We start from the raw sequence: 21,751 nt of genomic DNA, 5'->3' as shown, positions 1-21,751 counted from the left end.
GATCGTGTTGACTTTCTGAATTTTACTACAAAACATGGGTATTAAGTCATGAAGCAGGCTTCACCAATGGAACGAGTACCCTTCTCCACTTTATGGTGTAAGAGGTAGATCAACTATAAACATAGCCTCCATCAAAGTAGTAACTGTAATGGACACACAACAGTGAAGAGCAGAGTGGGTTCTCCGAGTACTACAGTGACTGAAGAAAGAGAGGAGTAAATAAGGCTAGGTTACCTTATTTTGATGAAGAAAGAAAGGAGGGCCTGAATATTCTTAGCGCTGGAATCAATCCTCCCTTGGAAGTTTTCTGGTGTAAATCACCAACTAAATGGGTAAAGCTAAATTTTGATGGAAGTTCTCTGGGGAATCTAGGCAACGCAGGTGCAAGAGAGATCATGAGATATCATAATGGTAGATGTTTGTGGTCATTTAGTGTGTACTTGGGAGTTAAAGAAATTTATGAAGCTGAGGTTGAAGGTCTAATGAAGGGACTCATGAAAGAGAAAGAGATAGTTATTCCTTGTCTATGGATAGAATTGGATTCAGCAGCAATGGTAATGGTGGTCCAAAAAGGGAAAATTCCATGGCTTGCTCTTTAGCGATGGATGCACATCAGACCTTACTTGGAGACGGTAATGTGGAAATTAAATCACTCATAATTTCAGAGAGGGGAACTCGGTGACTGATTATCTAACTAAGAAAGCAACTAAAGAGAAGTGCTCGTCCTTCAATGCTGCTTTTCTGAATCATATTTCAGAATTGATGGCAAGGGATGAAGCTTTTATACCTTATTATAGGTTTCATTATTGGGATGCTTGGGGTCCTACTGATGGCTATGCCGAAAGTGGGATCCTGTGCTTGTGCTGGATTTGGTGATTGTACTTTATTTTTTTATACTTTCATTTTTTAATAAAATTATCCATCTAGCAAATAATAATAATAATAATAATAAGGCTAGTTTACCAATAGCACAAGGTTGGGTTAGGGGAGAGGAGGGCAGAGGCTGAGAATAGAGGAGGGTGTGGTTGGGCGCATGTACATATAAATTCTCTCTCTCTCTCTCTCTCTCTCTCTCTCTCTCTCTTTGCAAAACTACATTATTAGATTTTTTTTTTTTTAATGTACTACCACATCATTTTTAAGAGGACAAAAATGTCTGGTTACAAACAAGCACACTTATATATAAAATTCCATATAAACTATGGATCAGGAGAAAGTCAAGCTTCATACATCTACATATATAGAGTTGTCATGCAAAAACAAAGGTACAACTCAAACGAAAGCAAACTCGATCCAAGATGTGCGAGTGATTTCTTTATGGATTATCTAGAACAATCTAAAGGGTATATAAATTTATTATCCATCACCACAAAATCTACAAAAATGTCTGGTTACAAACAAGCACACTTATATCTAAAATTCCATATAAACTATAGATCAAGAGAAAGTCAAGCTTCAAGCATCTGCATATATAGAGTTGTCATGCAAAAACAAAGGTACAACTCAAATGAAAGAAAACTTGATCTGAGATCTGCGAGTGATTTCTTTATGGCTTATCTAGAACAGAGTTATCAATTCGGCCGAATAATTCGCGAATTATTCGGCCGAACCGAATTTTTCTAAATTTTATCAAAAATTCGGACCGAATCCGAATTAAAAATAAAATTCTTTAAAATTCGCAACTTTTTCAAAACTGAATATAAATCGCGAATAATTCGGACCAAATCCGAATTAAACTGAATTATTCGGTTTATTTAAACATTATTTAAAAAAAAAAACCAAAAAAAAAAAAAAAAACCCAATAAGCTTTTTTGACCGCTTTTTTTACCGAATCCTTCAATTAATCATCCGAATTATTCCGAATAATTCTCCGTCCGAATAATTCCCAAATCCGAATTTGTTAACTATGATCTAGAACAATCTAAAGGGTATACAAATTTATTATCCATTACGACAAAATCTATTAAGGGTGAAGAGTAGCTAGTGGGAGTGTTAAAATACAAAATGTTATTCTTGAAGAGATTTCAGATTTGAAAAGTATTCTTGTAGGAGTAGATATTATGAGCTTTCAAGAACCTGCTCAAGGTAATCCTTATGAAATCAATGTTAAAATTTCACCACAAGTGCATACAAAATCAATTCTTGAGCCTACACATGAAGATCAAGCACTACTGTTCAACAAACTAAGACTTGCTTAGAAGTCAGCTTATCTGCATCTTCTCTGGCAATTTTAAATAGTTTTCGATCCTAACCAGTGATCTTCAATCTACAAAACCCCCTTCTCAACTTCAAAGACTCGTTGGCAAGAGAGATCTCCAATTCAGTGGTCTATAAGCGATGAATTGAGAAGCCGATGATATAAGAAACGAGCCTTCCTCTCCACCAAAGCTTATTAAGTACCTTTGCAAATCAAAGGTAACTTTCCCCTTTTGAATCCGTTCATTTTTTGTCATCAATTTGGATTCTAGGTCTAAGATTTTTAGCAAAACAAGAGGTTAAGCCCTCATTCAAAAATAGAGCGTTCCACACAATAATGGAAAAAAAATTATTGTTGATCGTTAAGTCCTCCGCTATTAACAGACAATAAATTCAACAGCAATTGGAAAAAGATTCTCCACTCCATCCCTGCATTGGATTGATGCTCAAGCATAGAATCAGATCATTTTGTCGAATGTGTGTTTGGAATTGTAATATTGTCAATCATCTCAGCCCTCCTTTCCTCTCCAGTCCTCTACTGGTTGTGGAACGTACAATCGAAGCAGTTGCACGGAATCATGTTACCTCGGCCCTCCTTCATAATCGTCGGAGGTAGGGTTAGGTTTTCTCTACCTCACCTCCGCCGAATATGGTGAGCACAACGTTTCTCATTTCAATTTGGGGGGAAAGGGTTTTAAGAAGCAATAAGGGTAAAATAGGTTATTGTTTTGGTTAAGCACTTCATAAGGCTAAAATCGTCTTTATTCGAGTAGGCAATTTTGGAATACATACCGAAAATTACCAATGGAAAGATGATTAGGTAAATGCAAAAGTATTATCTAAATAACAACTTTGATTGGCCAATTCATCCATACTTTTTTATGTTTTCCTTGCAATTGAATCTCAATTTCCTTTATTTTAGATTTTTTTGGAGGATGGTGAAGGAACATTTATAGATAATAAAAGAGTCATTTGTTGTTCAAAAGAATCAGTGTAACACAAAGATCAATAAAATAAAAAATAAAAAAAAATCATTGTTATATTTGTCTTCACGTGGTATCTCCATAATATTTAAGAATTTGGACTAAACTTTCTGTCATTTTTATTACTCATTCAATTAGCTTAAGTTTTACCAAAATATGAATGTATCACCCTTTATAAATGGATCCTTTCATGCACTAAGGACATTCTCATGTGACATATTAGAAAAAAAAAATGTTCATCAAGCAAAACGAACATTAACATAACATTGAAAAATAAATGATTTCTAATTGACTACTATAAGAAATATGCAATGCATTTGCCAAACTAATGTTATAAAAAATGAAATCTGATACTATTTCAATAACAACAAAAACAATGTAGGAGATACTTTCATTTTATCTGATGTAAGTGAAATGTTATGTCAATTTAATTTTCCTACTTGTGAGATAAATTAATTTTTAAAATCATCTGGAAAATAGTAGAAGAACTTTTTATTATATGTTGTGAAAGAAATATTGACAAGTGTTTTCCTTCATTTTATTTTTCATATCCATCCTCTCTTCTCTTGAAAACTATAGTTACATTGATCTTCATTAATTGATAAGAGGGAGAATAAGAGTAGTATCTTTCAGGCATTGGTTCCACACAATTGGACCATTTTTGGGAAGACCTTCCTTAATTAATTGGAACGTCTTATATTCTGGATCTGTTTCTCTTGCAGGATTTATTCCAAGTGCTTCAACCAATGCATTGTGGCAATCATGCCCCATTTCTACAAGTTGATGGCAACAATGCTTGTTAACTTTGGATTTTCCAGCCAACGCTTTAATGATTTCTGTGCCACATTCTTCATCATGTATATGTGTTATGCAAGTGTCTAGGTAATGAAAAAATCCTGGTCGAGGTTCAGGTGGTATATATGAATATGGTTCAGGAGCAGGTGTGATGATCCTTAATGCTAGTGCAGGCACAATGAAGGCTAAGAACCCTATGATTATCATCGAAATACCATAGAAATTTGCCATCTTATTATCTAATATTTTACTCTCAATGGATATGAACTTTTTGTTTTTATGAATTTACTTTCCCAACAATTTCAAATTTATAGGATTCAAGTTTCTATTAGAAACATATTAAACATGTACGTTAGAAGCGTTGTTTCTATAATCAGTTATTCATAATCATATTAATGGTTTTTAATTTCACAATTCTTGAATGAATGCATATTTTATTGTTGAAAAGATTTTACTGTTTTCCGTTAAAAGGTTGACAAACTTTGCTACACCTAAAAGATACTTAATCACCTCTTCATGGTCTTCAAATTTATCATTCAACCCTTTACCCAAAAAAAAAATTATCATTCAACCCTTGTATATGATTATTCGTCATTAGCCATCCCAACCAAAGACACGGGGAAATTTTACCATCTTTTAAGGGAGTTTAATATGTCAATGTTAGGTTTTAAATTCATTTGATCTTTTCTTAATTAAAAATTTGATTGTTTAAAAAGAATTAAATCCTTTAATGTAATCCTATCGAGTTATTGTGTTTAAAGTTTGGGTTGTTTTTAATTGTGTTTAGTCATTGATTATAGAATTAATCATTTAATCACTCACTTTACACCTATTAAGGAGAGGAAGTTTTGAAGTAGGGGTAGGGGTAGGGGTGTCAATTGCATGCTTGGACCGGTATGCCTGACCGATCTGACCATTTAAAACCCGAACCAATCCGATCCGATTATTAAACATGTCGAGCTACAGCCCGACACATTTGTTAATAGGTAGTTCCCAATGGGTGTTACCCAATCAGGACCGACCGATTAATAGCCCAACTTGGCTTGACTTATTTAAGGCCCACTTAGAGCTCATTTAAAGCCCTTCTTACTAAGTCCGCCACATTAAGAGACCGTCTAAAGCCTGATTATAGCCCGTTTAAAGCCAATTATAGTCTCTTTAGAAATAAATGTGTCATTAGCCCGTTTAAAATTCAACTAAGGCATGTTTAGCATGATTATTAGTAGCTCGACTAAAGATCAATATCAGACTAAATGGGTCCATGCCTGGCATATGAGTATTGATTATTTAAACGGATCAATCATGGTGCAAGGGCCTATAGTGTGGAAGCCCGTTTAGACCCCAATCAAAACCTACCCAATCCGATTGATTGACACCCCTAAGTAAGGATAGTGGGGTACGTGATAGGCCTAGGCCTAGACACTTGGGCACATTCACCAATATCAACCTCAACCAGTGATCACCCCTCGGAAAACGAATTTTTCAGGTTTTGGCTTTATTATTTAAGTCTTAGATCGGATGATGAAAATTCCAACGCTTCATCAAGAAAAAAATAAATTATGAGTTTGAAAACCACCACACCACTTGTGACAAAATAAAATAAAAATTTGACTCCAAATTAGTAAATGAACCAACCATAAATACTTCCAAACCAACTAGTGGGTCTAGGGTTTATGCACCATGGCCAATTGGTGGTTTCGCAACAATTTGTGTGAAATATAATATTTTCTAGTTAATTAGAACCATAGTTAGAATTGTAATTGGATTCACTGTTTAATAAATGATCCGATCATAGTTTCAACTCATTCGGCTCTTTTCTTGAGTGCTCATCACTTAGGTCAGCCCATAAATACTTGGGCAAGCAACATGTATCTAGGCGAAGATCCAACGCTTTCAAAAGAGGCATGACGAATGAGACATTGAGAATCATTGAATTTTTGTTTGGACACATGGCGCTCACCCAAATAGCTATGGGCAAGACTTGGGAAGTGAAAGATAAGCGGGATCTGTGATTTTGTCCATACACCAACTGAAGCCAAAACCGAAGTCAAAAAACGAACTAAGCCGACCGTAACCGGGCCGACCAAAGCAATAACTTTTTTTTTCTCTCTCTCATCTCTAGTCTCCTCTCCGGGAGCCCGTTACTTTCATCCATTTCACCGGCGACGGTTGCAAGCCTCTCTCCTTCTGCTACTCTCTACGGCGGTCCCTGATCTGGCGATCCCTATAGCCTCTCTCTCCCTCTCCCTCTGTGGCGTGCATCGATCCCTCCAAAGATGGAGCTGCGTCGATCCCTGTTCACTTCGCCGGATAATGCAAGAAGGCGGTGCCGTCTCCGATGATTTTCTGCGCTTCGATTTTGAGAGGCATTGTATTGTCTCCATGGATGGGTTCTTTAGCATCTAGGTTATAGGTTTTCTCGTGATGCCTTCTTTCTCTCTTTTTATATGGAATTTTAGGGATTGCTGGTTTATATTTATTGCCCCCATCCCCAAGACCCAGGACCCCAAGAGTTGCCGTCCCTTTATTTCATTATTCACTTTTTAATATTCTTTCCAAAGCTTGTACTAATTTTGAACTCTTGACAGGAGCTTTCGGAGTTATATGCAGGTGACAAGGTATTTTTTCCCAGTAAGGGAACGGTTGCTGTAGGTATTCATAACGAAGAACAGCAGAAGAACGAGACATCTTGACGGGGGAAAAGAAAAATATGTTGGGGCTATTTACTTCAGCAGGAATCCGCAAATCTCACCAGATCAAAACTTTAATGTGCAGTCCTTTATTTTCCATGCTCTTCTTACATAGACCAATACTTTGGAAAGCCAGGTATCTTTTTGCAAAGTTTTTTACGCCACTTTTTCTACATTCATGTTATTGGTGGCTTGTACCTGGTTTATGCTGGTTCCCACTTTTCATTTATGATCTTAATAGTTTAGAGTAACATTTTCTTAGATTTTAAATAACAAAATTTTATAATCACTATAATGTGTCCGGATCTTTCTCTTAACAAACTCAGATTGCTGAATTTATTGGGTATTTTTCATTCAGAAAATTTCTTCCCTAATGAAATTTTCCCAGCCGTTTTGGACATGTACCTCTCTAATAATATTTGTAAAAATCGGTGTAATTTGTCTTTCTTATTCTGCACCAAATGAAAAATGATAGTTATTTGAGCTGTGTTTTATGATGAGGAAGGTCGAAAATTTTATTGTTGTGCGTAGAACTTGGTCATGAGATCTTACAGATTTTATGTAGAGTTGCAACTTTTGTTATTTATCCTGCTTTATAATTATTTCTCAGTATATTTGATGAGTATGATGTTTCTTGCTGTCAATCTCAGTGATTTATTTAAGAACATGAATGTTTACTCTCTCTCTCTCTCTCTATATATATATGTATATATTTATAGATATCTTTCTTTAGGGTCTTTGTCCTCTTACATTATTTTTCATAGCAAATCAAGATGGAGAGAATCTCATGGCGTAGTAGCTCCTATGGTATTTTGTGCAAGGTCTTCAATTGGAGTACTGGTCTTGTCTCACCTTTTGGAATCAGAAGCTGTCACCTCACGAGTTGTTTCTGGAGTCTCTCAATTCAGCACCGGAGCATGGTCACCGATGCAACAAGTTCTATAAAGCATTTGGAAGATGGGGCAGGCATTGATGGTAATACTACTCCAAAAGTGAAGAGGAAAAAGTTAAAGGGAAAAAGGGCAGTTGTTAGGTGGCTCAAGTTCTTCAGATATAAGAAGAAGAAAGATTATGAAAGGATGACAGCAGAAGAAAAAATATTATATAAATTGAGGAAGGTGAGCTCCCGATGCCATTTTTCATGTCATATTTTTTTCTTAACTGGAAATTCAAGGTACTTATTAGCAGACTGCAACTTCTACAAGTTCTCCTTTGGCATAATTCATGTGGCTCAATTCCTGGTATACGTGATTGTCATTGGATAGATATCCTGCAAATAATATCTTTGATTAACAGATTTTTTAAAATCTGGTTCTCTGATCTGGTTTATATCTTTATGGTTCCCTGCATCTCTGTCCTGTTTCAGCCCTTGTCGATTTCACTTGTTTTCCCTAGTTCAGATTCTTAGTATCTGGATCATCTTCTATTACTCCTATGGTTATTCGCTGCTTTAAATATAAGTTTTCTCCAATCTTTACATCTGAATCCTACCTTTCTAGTAGAAACCAGCAAACATAGTCGCCTTACATTATTAGGTACACAGCTTGTTTTCCCTAGTTCAAATTCTATTTTTCAGTCTCCATTATTGGAATAAGGGTTAGGTTGTGCTCGGTGCATCTACATCATTACAGACTCAGCTAATTGATAAAAGATAAAAGAAAGAATAAAATATATGAGAGAATGTATATATATTCACAAAAGTTAAAGATGAAATGGAAGCACATAAGAATTATGAGAATTGATACTTTAATAGATGATGTGGAACTTGTTCTTAACTAAATTAAGAAAACTGTAAGAAAATCAGTCTTATTAATATCACTCCTTTCTGATATGGGAGAATCCTAATGTAAGAAATTCTATCCTGTTTGAGGATAATGGACTCGAGATTTTCCCTGTCTTCCTGTTGGAGGAAAGTAAAGGAAACCTCTTCTCAGGTTCACTTGTTGGCGACCTAGGGTCACTCCATTCTGATGTGGGAGCATCCAAATGAAGAAACTGATGCAGTTGGGCGTTGCGTTTAAAATATCTTTTGGTTTGATTCATTTCTTTCTTTCCTATTTACAGTTAGAACTTAGTTTGGTAGTATTCTTATTTGAGTGAGATTTTATTTCTATTTTTAGATTTAGATGCAATTTTGATTCCATTTCAGATTAGGAAGGTAGGTTTTTGAGTCTTTATATACGGTTGTGTAGTCCATTGTTGACAGATTTTGAAGAAGTGGAAATTGATTGAAGGGTTTTTTGTTTGAACCATGGCTGCCGAGAGGCATGTTTCTCTTTCTCTTCTTTCTCCGCTCTTCTTCTCCCTCTGAAATTCTATCTTTCTCATCTCTTGTTGTGCCATGTAATTTCATCTCTGATTGGCTCGATATAGTTGAAATTTTGGTCGATGTGGTCAAAATTTCGAACCATGAATAAGAATTGTAGGATAGTTTAAATAGGAGTTTGATTAAGAGAGACTGTGATGCAGGAGCACTTCCGTTGATTGGCCCGAACCTGTTTGGGAATCAAGATGGCGATGATCCCGGTCAAATTGGTTTTTGGTTTTGTTATGATATTTTAGGGAAGAGTTTTCTAACTGGGAGTGCGGCCCCTACGCCAGCCAGGAGCCAATGGGAGCCCACCCAGAAGCATTAACAGATGAGGGATTTGGGATTTTCATTGGGGGGTGGGACAGTCATTTGGCCCCATCCTGAGTTCGATCATAGGCGACACTCACGGACAAAATCCCTTTTCCCTTTATTTTATTATTTGGATTTATCTTCTAATCTTCAATTTTAATTTTAATAGGTTAATTAGTGATAGATTTAATTTATGATTTTATTTCAATTTTATGAATCGAAGTTAGAGTTAAGTTTAATTTTAGTTTTAGATTAGGATCAAGAGTTATTTCTCTTTATAAATTTGCATGGAGCCAACAATTGGGATTAGGTTAGCGAATGAATTGAATAGTGTTTTGTGAAGAGCCTGCGTGGTTGGGTGCTTTGTGCCAGATTTCCCATCCCCTCCTCTTCTGTGCAAATTCCTTCCCCCTACTCTCTCTTCCTTGCAATACCTCCTTTTCTTTTATTCTTCCCTTGTTTCTTGCTTACGGTTCTGTTTCTCGCGTGGGTTGCAGAACAGTGAAAGTAGAATCAAGCTCTTTTGATTCCTAATTTCTTGAACTCAAGAATGATGTAAACCTTTGGTCCCATAAAATCCTTCCGGTGGTGAGATTCCAAACAAAACCCAGTATAGGGCCTGGTGAAGTGACTTTGTGACTGAAGTATCCTATCAATTAGATCTCACAAGGAGAAGATCACTGAATTGAAGTGGTTTCCTGTTATGCTGGTTTTCTGTTCATCGTGGGTTGAGAAGATAAGTTTTTGAAATAATAAATAAGGCCTATTTATCTATTTACAAATATGCCCTTTTGGTTCGTATTTATCTCATTCATTATCTCCTTCAATATTAGTTCCTGAACTGCCCTCATCTTTAGAATAATTCCTTATATTATCCAAAGTGTTGTTATCTTACTTTTGAGGCTTGATTGGTCCCTGTAATTACAAAATTACTGGTCATTGTTATCTCATTTGCTTATCATCAAGGTGGGCCCAGGATCAATCCAAATCAGGTATTGGACCCCATATCCGATTCAGACTGCAATAGCTCATGTGCTATGAATCCTCTGTTGCTTCTACTAGAGTTTATTGTTGCTGATTTTGGTAGACTTCATCATAATTTATTATCTCATATCAATTTTCTTTGAGAAAGTGTGGTTGGAGGATTAGAAGAAGACGAGGGGTGAAGGGGGGATTGATCCCAAGGACCAGGCCACAACAATCCAAGGTCCTTACCACTGGGGCAAGTGGCACCTTCATCTTAGATTGGTTCAAGAGAGAATCAGAAGCTTACATATTGGTTGGGCATCAAAAGTGATATGATGGCCAGAAAATGGTCAGATTTCTTTCTGGCCTTCAAACAGAAACTGTAGCAAATTTGGTCAAATTTTTTTTTTTTCCTGTGAAAATAAGGTTTAGTGCTGCTATTTGTCCTATATTGAACCCTCAAGTTTCACATTTTTGGAGTTGGTTTGGTAGGTCGGGGCTAGTTGACTTTAGTGGGTGGACCAAACTGAAACTGCGTAACAGCCAGATATGTAAGGCTGTTTGCTTGGTTTTTCAATCTTTGTTTTTCATTGAACTTTCTGTATTATTTTCTTTATACATCTGGTATCTGCTTATCAAAATCCTCTTCAAACAAGCTTTGTTCAATATTGTTCAAAAGAGTTTTCATTGCTGCTGCAAAGTTCTGGTATTCTGAGTTTTGACCATCGTTATGGCTTGGACATGTTTGTTACTGTTGTTGTTATGGCCTATTACATGCAGTATTAAGGTTTGTCCTGCATCACTTTATCAGGGAGAATTGATTAATAGAGCTGAAAGAGTTCTTAGTTTATCCATTTTGGATGTTCTATTGAATGATAGATTTCATACTTCTGATTATGATGAAAATATCCATTTAGAATGATTTTGAGCCAACTTTATTCGGATATTTTCCCCTTGCAGAGATGATCTAGACCATTGGAGTAGTGGCAAGTAGTTGACAACTAGATGTATTGACATACTATAGTTAATTGTTGACCAGTTGATGTGTCAGCATTCCCTACTTGCATATCACTGTGATCGTGTGATTACATTTATTTATTATTAAATTATATTGTGCTTATTCGACATTTGAAAAGTTTGATGAAGCTTAAAAATCAAACTACTGATTAAATTGTAAATGATCATCTAATCTTTTATCAAAACGAACATCCAAGTTCAACTACTGATCACTGGGAGATTAAGCATGTTGCATATGTAGGTTACAAAAACCATTTTTCATTGAAAAAGGGTCAATTTAGTCTCTAATTTATTCCTCTCCTGCTCTTGATATACTAGGCTCAAAAGAAGGAGGCTAGAATTATAGAAGCTCTGAAGAAGATTGAACCTGCAGAATCGTTAGAAGCAACCCATGATCCCGAAATTTTGACACCAGAGGAACACTTCTTCTTCTTAAAGATGGGCCTCAAGAACAAGAATTATGTGCCCATTGGAAGGCGTGGAATCTTCCAAGGTGTAATCCTGAACATGCATCTACATTGGAAAAAGCACCAGACCGTAAAGGTGCTTGTCAAAAATTTCAGTCCTGAGGAAGTCAAGGAGATTGCAGTAGACCTGGCAAGATTGAGTGGAGGGATTGTCCTTGACATTCATGAAGAGTATACAATTATCATGTACAGAGGCAAGAACTATTCTCAGCCACCAACAGAGATAATGTCCCCTAAGATCACTCTTTCCCGGAAGAAGGTACTGTTGTATCCTTTCTGTATTGGGTTAGTGTTCATTTTGTCATATAAACACCATCAGGTATCCGATGCTCTAACATGGTGATGCTTGACTACATAATATTTAGTTTATGCTATATTGTGGTTCAGATTTTCGCTTATGAATGTCAGTTATACATGAGTGGTGATTACGGCGTCTGACTTCCATGTAGGGAATTATCAGTCTCATACATATGACATGCATACAAGGTTTTTTTTTTTCATTGGTGAATTTGAAATCATGATTGTGTTGCAATATTCTGAAAACCTCTCTTATAGAATTTTCACACAAGTCATTTATGGTAAGATATTTCTTGACTCAATCTGGTAGGAACCTCTGGTTACCACTTCTTTGTGGCTTCTTGTATGCATAGTTATCACGGTGCCAAGGCGAACCAAGGTGGTGGAGGGTTGTCTAAGCGCTTAGGCGAGAAGGTGCCCGCCTTAAGGTGACCAAGGCAACAAAGTGTTGTTTTTTATTTTCCCTACTTTCTAACATTATTTAGTAAGTTATATATACCTTATATCATAAAAAATCAAGATTAAGCAACATCAAATCATTAAAAATCAATATTTAGCCATATTAAATCATAAAAAATTAACATTAAGTCATATTAAGTTATAAAAAATCAAAATTTAGAGAAATGCTCTTGTTCTATAATAAGTTTGATTGGTCAAATGATATTTTTTTTTATATGAGATTTTTTGTATTAGTTATAATATAAAACCAGCTTTCCAACAAGTCTAAGATTACTTAAATTTGATTTGTAATGACAAAGTTATGCTTCGGTTAAACTTATTTTTAAATGCACGAATGCTGTTAAAATCGCCTAAATGAAATAATTTTATAGATATCAAAAAAAAAAATTTATTTTACCGGACTTTTGGTTTTTAGCAATGTTTTAACATGATAGAATGTATAAAATTTTCATAATTGAGAAAAACCATAACATTTAAAATTTGAAAATCGCTATTATAACCAAAATCCAATTTTTGTTCTTGGACTGAGGGGTTGACTTTTTATCCTTTTGGAATTTGATTTTTAAATATTTTTATTGGATTCAAATAGGGGGTATTTGCTTATTTATAAATAATATCTTAAGTAAATAAAATAACAAATAATAGTTACTTCAATGATATTTGGCATAAATAAGTGTCAAAACACAAGGCGGCATGCAGTGCAACAAGGCGACTATCGCCTAGGCCCCAGAAAAACTGTCTGGACGCTTAGTCGACGCCTTCACAACTATGGTTGTATGTACTGTTTTTGATCGACTTATTCCTTTGTATGCTCTTACAATCTTGAGATATTTATATGTACTGTATTATCATCTCCTTGATTTGCTCGCGTATGCGCCTATTATATTTGTTGAGAATTTGAGATTGCATATGTGATCACTGTCGTGAACGAATCAAAATAAACCCTAACTAAACTATGAGATAATGGTAAGAAAGCAGTCGAACCCACAGAGAACTAGAAGGCCAAATTTACTAAGATTGAGGTGAATGTTGTTTTGAAAATCGAACTTGTAAAATTTAGAATTCAAATTAAAACTAAGCCAATTAACAAGGACAAGAATTAATAGAAGAAGTTATCCTTAGGTCTCGAATCCGTTTTGGTATTATTATCAATCTCTGGTTCTTACTTCAGTTCATTGAAACTATAAGTTCCAATGCAACCACACAAATCTGATCTCTGGCTACCCTAAGGGCCCATTTGATTACGTTTCTGCCGTTTCTGTTTCAAGAAACGGCAGAAACATAAATTTTCGTTTCTAGAAACAGAAACGGAATTGAAGGTGTTTGATAAGTCATGTTTCTGGAAGTCGATAGTAACCAGCGAAATAATGGCCACGAGTTGTTTCCAGAAACAACTACTTGTTTCGCTTGGGTTGTTTCTTGAACCATAAATAGGTAGAAATTTCAATTTCAATTTCTGAAAACAAGTGAAACGAAACAGTTTTATCAAACGCTTGTCTAGAAATGGTAGAAACGCATTTCTTGAAAAGTTATCAAACGGGACCTAAGTATAACCTATCATGTCAAGCACTATCGTCTATCGCTTTCGCTTAGCATGTTTAGTTTGATTGGTTAAAGGCTATCGTTAGTGTGTGTCAAAAAACAGCATAAAATACCATTGATTGAATATAATAACTGAATCACAGATACAAATATTCTAAACTAATTTAATTGTTAAAAATCATCCACAATGGGAAGGGGTCTTTAACATCATACAATTAAGTATGAATTCCAACCAGAAATTAAATAACAATAACTCAAAACTTCATCTAAACTTAAAGATATAAATGGGACTTGGCCACTCATGGTGCGAATGAATGAAGGGCAGCAATGATGATGGTGGTGATAAAACCTCGGCACAATGGCGATGATCTCTGTGCACTGCTGTCTAGGAAAATCCGTCTCAAAGAAGGTACAATCCAAGAAGAAGGGAGAACTGTGTGAAGAAAGAAAGAAAAAAACTAGCAATGTGTATTGTGTGTGAGGAGTGATATGGGCAGCCTATATATCCTAGAGAATGAGTGTGAAGAGTCTCCAAAAAGAGAAGGATGGAGAGAGAGATATATAGGGAGAAGAGGGTGCGTGTGGGAGAGATGGATTAGGAAAGTGAGGGGAGATAGAGAAATCGTGTGTAATGGAGGGGGAACCGTGGGAGATGTGAGAAAAAATAGGGGAAAAGAGAGTTAGTAGAAGAGGGGAATTAGGAATGAGAGACTACTAGCCGAGTGGGAGAGAAACAAGGGAGTAGATAGGAAAGAGAGAGAGAGAGAGGGAATCCATGGGAGAGATGGGTTGGCATAGGAGATTAGGAAAGAGAAAGATAGAGATGCGTGAGGTGGTGGAGAGAGCTTAGGCTTAAGAGAGAAACTAGGAGAGAGAACCGTGAGATAGTGAGGGCGTGAGAGGGAGTTGTAAGAGGAGATGGACTTGTGGGAGAGAGAAATCGTGTAGAGGGGAGAGATAATTGGGAGAGAGAGAAATTATAGGGGAGAGATAGATAACCGTGGGAGGTGGAGAAAGAATAGGGAGAGAAAACGTGGTAGAGAGGTAGTAGAAGAGGGGAATTTTAGGACAAAAAGGAATCCTATTCTAATTTGGACAAGGAGAGAGAAAATATGAGAGAAAGTAGGAAAGGGAAGAGGATGAGAGAAAGTAGGAGAGGGAAGAAAAGAGGGACGTGTGAAAGGAGGAGAGATGGAGAAACCGTGGGGTTTATCTCTCAATTTTCTTTTTTTATTCTCTTCTTATCTTATAAATTCCAACTCTACCCTTGATCCTTTGCCTTGCTTCTAGACTGAACCATCTCCATTCATTTAGCATCAAACTCGTGCACATCTCTTGAAAACTCTGCAATCAAAGATCATCACAATATGTGGTGAAATTAATCATGAAAACCTAATTAAAATGAACAATTGAGTGGTAGTTTCATGAATAATTACAACCTGATCAATATGTAATGCACTAAGTGTCCGTTGTATTGTATTTACTTATATATATATATATATATATATATTTGTGCGTCAGGTAGGCAGCTGACACCTTAATACTCAGCCAATCACCTTTTGCATGGATCCTATTGTTTTTTGAGTACTTTTATTTCTTGTAGTGTCATGTCCTATCGTTCTTTTGCTAGGGTGTCGCCCTCAAGCGACGTGCCACGTCGATGCTTGGATACGGTGATAATAGGCAAGGGCTCTCATATAATAGACAAGTGTGAGTAAAGAACCTAGTCCAAAGGCGTAGGATTAGATTAGCATCTTGGAATGTTGGATCCTTGATGGGTAAGAGTCTGGAGTTGATAGATGTTATGAGAATAAGAAGGATTAACATTCAACATTGGATCCTTAACGGGTAAGTGTCTGGAGTTGAGTAGATGTTATGAGTAGAAGAAGGATTAACATTGCCTATATTCAATAGACTCGATGAAAGGGTAAAAAAGCTAAGGTGTTGAATGACTTCAAACTTTGGTATTTGGGAGGTTAAAGTAACAGAAGTGGAGTGGGCATGGTAGTGGACAATGATCTAAAGAATGATGTTGTGGATGTTAAAAGAATTTGAGATAGGATTGTATCCATTAGGCTTGTGTTAGAGAACGAGCTTGTCAATATAGTTAGCGCTTATGCACCCTAAGTAGGATTGGATGAGGAAAGTAAGCTCCAATTTGGGAACAAATGGATGGATTAGTGCAGGCTTTGGTCAATGTGAATCGATTATACCTGAATGGACATGTTGGGAGGGATCGTTGATTCTATGAAGATGTGCATGAAGGCTATGAAGTTGGGGCGAGAATTGAAGAGGGACCTAAGTCTTAGGCCCTCTTTGGTATCATTTTTCCTTTTGTTTTTTACCTAATTAACAAAAATCATTAATGAAAACCATTTTTTATCAAAACATAAAAATGGTTTAGTAACTACTTGAGAAAAATGGTTTTTGTGAGAAATAATTTGGTACCTCTATGTGCAAAATGGTTTTTTGAAGAAATGGGTGAAGAGATTCCTTTCACCCATCTATTTTATAGCTCTCTTTCTCCACTTTGGATTGAAGAGGGGCTTGAATTTCTAATTACAAAGCAAATGACTACTTTACCCCTTTCATATTGGGACTTTAAGCACGTGCTCATTAAAGTTCAACTCAAAAATAACTGAAAATCAATTTTGGCCAAAATACATAATTGACTCTTGATTTCTTTTTTATTTTTGTGTTTTGCCAAATTTTTTTTTAAGTATAAACAAGCTCCATAAATGATACCAAATGCAGCCAAAACCATTTTGGTGAACAAAAATCGAAAAGAAAAATGATACCAAAGAGGGCCTTAGACTTTCCAATAACTTGTGATTTATTTATTGTGAACGCTTTTTTTTAAATGAAGATGAACACTTAGTTACAAAAGTGGACATCATACCACCCAAATAGACTTCTTCCTAACTAGAAGGTCAATGTGGCAGAAGCGTTAAGAAAGATGAATGTAGGCAAGATGCTAGGCCCTGATGCGGTCCCAATAAAGTGCGGAAGAACTTAGGTTTATGTGGGGTATCTTGGTTAACCAATCTTTTTAACAAGACTATGAGCACAAAGAGAATGCCAGATGATTAGAGATGAAGCACTGTACATTCGATCTACAAAAATAAAGGTGATATTCAGAGTTGCAATAACCATAGATGCATAAAACTAATGAGTCATACTATGAAATTGTGAGAGAAGGTTATTAAAGCTTATCTAAGAAGAAAAACCGCTATCTCAGATAATCAATTTGGTTTTATGCCAGGTAGATCCCCGATAAAAGCTATTTACTTAAGAGGTTCATGAAAGATTTAGAGCTTGCAAGAAGGACCTCTGTATTGTCAAATATTTCGGTATTTTTTATTGTACTGAAATGAAACTGCTTACGAAACGCAAAAGACACAATTTTGGTTATAATTCAGTCATCTCGCTGAACTTTCGGTCATTTTGGTAAAAAAAATGCACTATTTTGTGGAAATTCGGTCATCTCGGTCATTCGTTTCACTCATTTTGCTAATTTCAGCCATTAACCCTAAATTGCAAAGCAAAACACATGGAAAAAATACACTATTTCGATGAAATTTCGGGGTCTTGAAATCACCGAAATGAAACGAGTTCTTAAACCTTGGTCTTTATTGACCTAGAAAAAGCATATGATAGAGTCCCTAAAGAGTCAATCTTGCATGTACTCGTCGAGAATAGAAGGGTGCTAAGTAAATATGTGGATATAGTTAAAGATATGTATGAGGGTGTGATGACTAGTGTGAGAACTGTTGGAGGTCAAAGCAGTGAATTCCCAATTATAATCAGGCTGAATCAAGGATCAATTTTAAGCCATTCTATGTTTGCACTCATCATAGCTATAACCATGAACATTCAAGACGAGGTGTTCTGTGGTGTATGCTATTTGTTCATGATATTGTTTTGGTGGATGAGACAGAAGTAAGGATTATCGAAAATTTGGAGTTTTGGAGAGCAACCAGGGTTTAAAGTATCTCCGATACCGATACGATACCCTCCGATACGTATCTTAAATTTAGCTAATCGATACGATACATACCGGTACGATATATGAAATTTTTAAAATCCTTTCGTATCGATATATATCCTACGATACTTACCGATATGCACCGATGCACCACCGATAAGCACCGATACGATACGCACCGTTACACACTGATACGTATCGATACTATATGAAAAATATAAAATTGATGTAAAATGTATGTTTTGGTATGTATCGGTGAGTATCGGTATATATTGGCTGGTACATATCGATGCGGTACGATACGTACCAATACACAACTCTACATTCATAAAATGGCCAAGGTGGGTCTTTTTTCAGAAAAACACGATTTTTTGAGGGGCTTTTGTTCCAAAGTTGCTGCCAACCATATTTCTCTCTAACTAAAGTGGAAATCAAGGTTGGGACAATTACAAACCTTGAATTGTTGGTCTGATACCCTCAATTTAGTGTTATGCATAATACATATTATCAATAGCTTTTTTTAACAATTTTTTTATGCAAAAGTATTTACATAAGTGTTTCCTATCCATTTATATACATATCTTTAGCGTATCTCCAATACGATACGATATCCTTTGATACGTATCTTAATTTTGGCCGACCGATACGGCGACCGATACCGATACTTTAATCCTTGAGATCAATACTGGAATCAAGAGGTTTTAAGATAAGTAGAGCGAACATGGAGTATATGATGTGTAACTTTAGTCACATTATGATGGCTAACAAAATAGTGAAATTTCAGGGGAGAGAGATACTACAAATTGATCGTTTTAGATATATATGGTCAACCATAAATAAAGGTGGCATAAAAGACAAATGTTTCACAGAGAAATAAAGTGGGGTGGGAGAAGTGGAGAGGTGCGTCCAGAGTGTTGTGTGACTGATGTATTCCTTTATAGCTTAAAGGAAAATTCTATAGGACTATTGTACATTCGACTATGATGTATGGGGCGGAATGTTGGGCAATTAAGAAGTGTCATATATAGATAAGCTATGCATAGAAAATATGAGGATGTTGAGATGGATTTGTGGCAAAACTAGTAGGGTAAAGTAAAGAATGACCATATTAGAGCTGATTTAGGAGTTTTCCCTGATTCATGATAAGCTCTGAGAAAGTCGTTTGAAGTGGCATGGCCATATTCATCGGAAGCCTTGGCACCAGTAAGGAGGAGTGATTTGATTTAGATTGAAGGATCTAAAAGAGCTAGAGGTAAGCCTAAAATGGCCATAGGAGAAGTGGTGAGAAAAGAGATGCACAATTTTGGACTTGTCCTAAGTATGAGCTTTAATAGAGCAGATTAGAGGACTAGGATCCATGTAGCCGACTCCATTTAGGTGGAATTTTTCTAAGTTGTTGTTGGGTCGCTCTCTTTTTACTCCTAATTTTCATTTTGGCTTTGTTCGGATCCATGTAGCTGATCCCATTTAGTTGGGATAAGGCTTTGTTGTTGTAGACTTCTCAGCAAAGCCATTAGAAGTAATTGTCTAATTTTTTTTTTTTTAAATACTAATGTTATTTGCTAGATAATTTTGGTTGCAATATTTTGAACTTGAATCTTCCAAATTGTCCACTCATTTAGCCCTGGTATGCTCCTTCACAAAATTAATTTGGCCATAGGTACTGTTGCCTTCATGAAGAACTATGATTTTTCCGAAGAAGTTATTGTCCAACCGCTCCTTTGCCCCCATCCCAACTAAAAAAGAAGATAGAAAAAAGGTTCTTAGTCTTAAGGCACCATCATATCACTTAAATCCCAAAAATTTTAACGCACCATCACATCACACAAATCCCAAAATTTTGAGGAACTGGGTGTTTGGGGATCCTTTGTTTAAACCCAAAGCAACAGGGTTGGACAGATCATGTCATATTTTATGGGTGTCGGATTTGTTGGACCCTCCAAATCTGTGCCTATATCTGCTTTAATTTTGTGCATTGATAACATACCTATATTTGACAAGGATTGTAGACTTTTGTAAGTTACTGTTAATAGTTATTTATCCAAAAAAAAAATTACTGTTAACTGTTTGTAATGGTGCCCACTACTGCCATGTAAGACAACTCACTGTAAGTCCTAAGATAACCGTCTAAACGTATCCAACTTATAACTTAAAACGCATGACAATGTGGAGGTGGATTTGATGAACCTTGACTTGTTTGGTTGCTATTTGAAAGTAGCCTTCTTTTGTTGCCTCTTCTGTTATTATTCCCAAATTTTTTTTTATTATATATATATATATATATATATATATATTCATTGTCTTGCACCATCTTTGAGTACATGTTTAATGACAAAATTTTAACCTCACTGAAGTAAAAACTGTGCTATGAGGAGAGCAAAAAAGCAAGGTTACAAATTATTTGACACCTTAAGGGGTGACCGATACAAACACCATTTTTCTCTCATACAAAACACCCACACACAACACATCCACATGAATGCAGGCACAAACATGCCCACATTTTTATTTGCATTTACTCTTTTTTTTGTTTTAATATACAGGCGTTGGATAAGTCCAAAAACCGGGATGCCCTTAGAGCTGTTCGGAAGTACATCCCAAGGCTTGAACAGGAGCTTGAGTTGCTTCAAGCAAAAGCAAAAATGGAGCATGAAAATAAAACTGAGCCTGGAAAGGAAGGCCATGAGACGCAGGTTGGCAGCAACAACAATGGTGGCCTATCCGACTGGCAGTTGGGGCATTCAGCTAAGTTGGAAGAGATACTTTGTGAAAATAATGAGTCTCCTGAGGATGATTCTATGAGTGAATCTGGTATTGGCTCAGAATCTGAAGCTTTGTCTGATATCTTTGAGACAGATTCTGATGGGGACGAGGAGCTAAAGGCAGAACGTTCACTTTATCTGGATGAATTTGAAAAGTTTCCCGTAAAACGCGATGGGGAGCCTGATGATTTTGAGGATCACCTGCGTCAAATTTCTGCAGACTCAAGGAAGAAAGATGTTGAACTACCAGACCTCGATGAGGTTGATAGGATGTTCTTGCGTGCAGAATCACTGTTAAAAAAGAAGTGGAGATGAAGAAGTGTATCGATCAAATAAGAGATTTTGCAATCTTAAAAAATTATACTCACTCCAGCTCGCTTGTGATGATTATATATGCATTGAGTCTATGCTGTCAAGATCCTCAGCCGCTTAAGGCTAAGAATGACTAAAAGAAATGGCTGACTTTGTTGTATTCTGGAATACTTGGCTTTAAACCTGCGTACCAAGCTGCCTTAATTTATTTAATTATTTTCAGTATTTTGTGCATTTCAAGGTGCTATACTCCTATTTCAGCTATGGTTTTTAAGTATTGGGGTGAATTTGGGTGATATTGGACCTGCCAATGCCACTGTATCTGGGGACCTATTGCACTGTTGTCCAACATCTGGCTGAACCAGGATCCTCTCAAGTGTACAGCCCTCGAGTGTACATCTGACAGTTGGGAGGCACTTGTGCGTGCCCCCGGTGCGGCCAACCTAAGCTTCTCCTTAACTTCATTGCTGATGCTAGGAATGTCTCCAAGTCTTTTCTTCCATGCAGTTGTGGGGTCAGTATGGGTCCACGGGACTAGTCAAGTCAAAGGTTTGGATACCCTTTTCTGGCTTCAAGGGGGACTCTTCTTATGATGAATAAATGGAAATATTACCTCGTAAATTTCTGGCAATCTTATTTTTATTTCTGGTCTCAGCCGGG

At 36.3% G+C, this 21,751-nt stretch overlaps 1 protein-coding gene across 4 annotated transcripts; it reads left to right on the top strand.

Annotated features, from left to right (window-relative positions):
* The first annotated feature begins 6,006 nt into the window (after positions 1–6,006).
* LOC122064904 (uncharacterized CRM domain-containing protein At3g25440, chloroplastic) lies at positions 6,007–21,316 on the top strand. Of its 4 annotated transcripts, none has more exons than XM_042628690.1 (5): positions 6,007–6,380; positions 6,563–6,800; positions 7,461–7,782; positions 11,586–11,993; positions 20,561–21,316. In XM_042628690.1, exons 2-5 carry the CDS (start codon positions 6,685–6,687, stop codon positions 21,092–21,094), a joined length of 1,380 nt encoding a protein of 459 aa, XP_042484624.1. In that variant the 5' UTR covers positions 6,007–6,380; positions 6,563–6,684; the 3' UTR covers positions 21,095–21,316. The 4 variants fall into 4 exon arrangements, with proteins under 4 accessions (XP_042484624.1, XP_042484626.1, XP_042484625.1 ...); XM_042628692.1 differs by having other exon boundaries at positions 6,007–6,387; positions 7,486–7,782; XM_042628691.1 differs by having other exon boundaries at positions 6,007–6,387; positions 7,464–7,782.
* The last annotated feature ends 435 nt before the right edge of the window (positions 21,317–21,751 follow it).

The sequence above is a fragment of the Macadamia integrifolia genome, unplaced genomic scaffold (assembly GCF_013358625.1).
Source record: "Macadamia integrifolia cultivar HAES 741 unplaced genomic scaffold, SCU_Mint_v3 scaffold1811, whole genome shotgun sequence".
NCBI classification, from domain to species: domain Eukaryota; kingdom Viridiplantae; phylum Streptophyta; class Magnoliopsida; order Proteales; family Proteaceae; genus Macadamia; species Macadamia integrifolia.
Note: the sequence above shows the minus strand (reverse complement) of the source record. Positions and strands in the feature narration are given on the sequence as shown.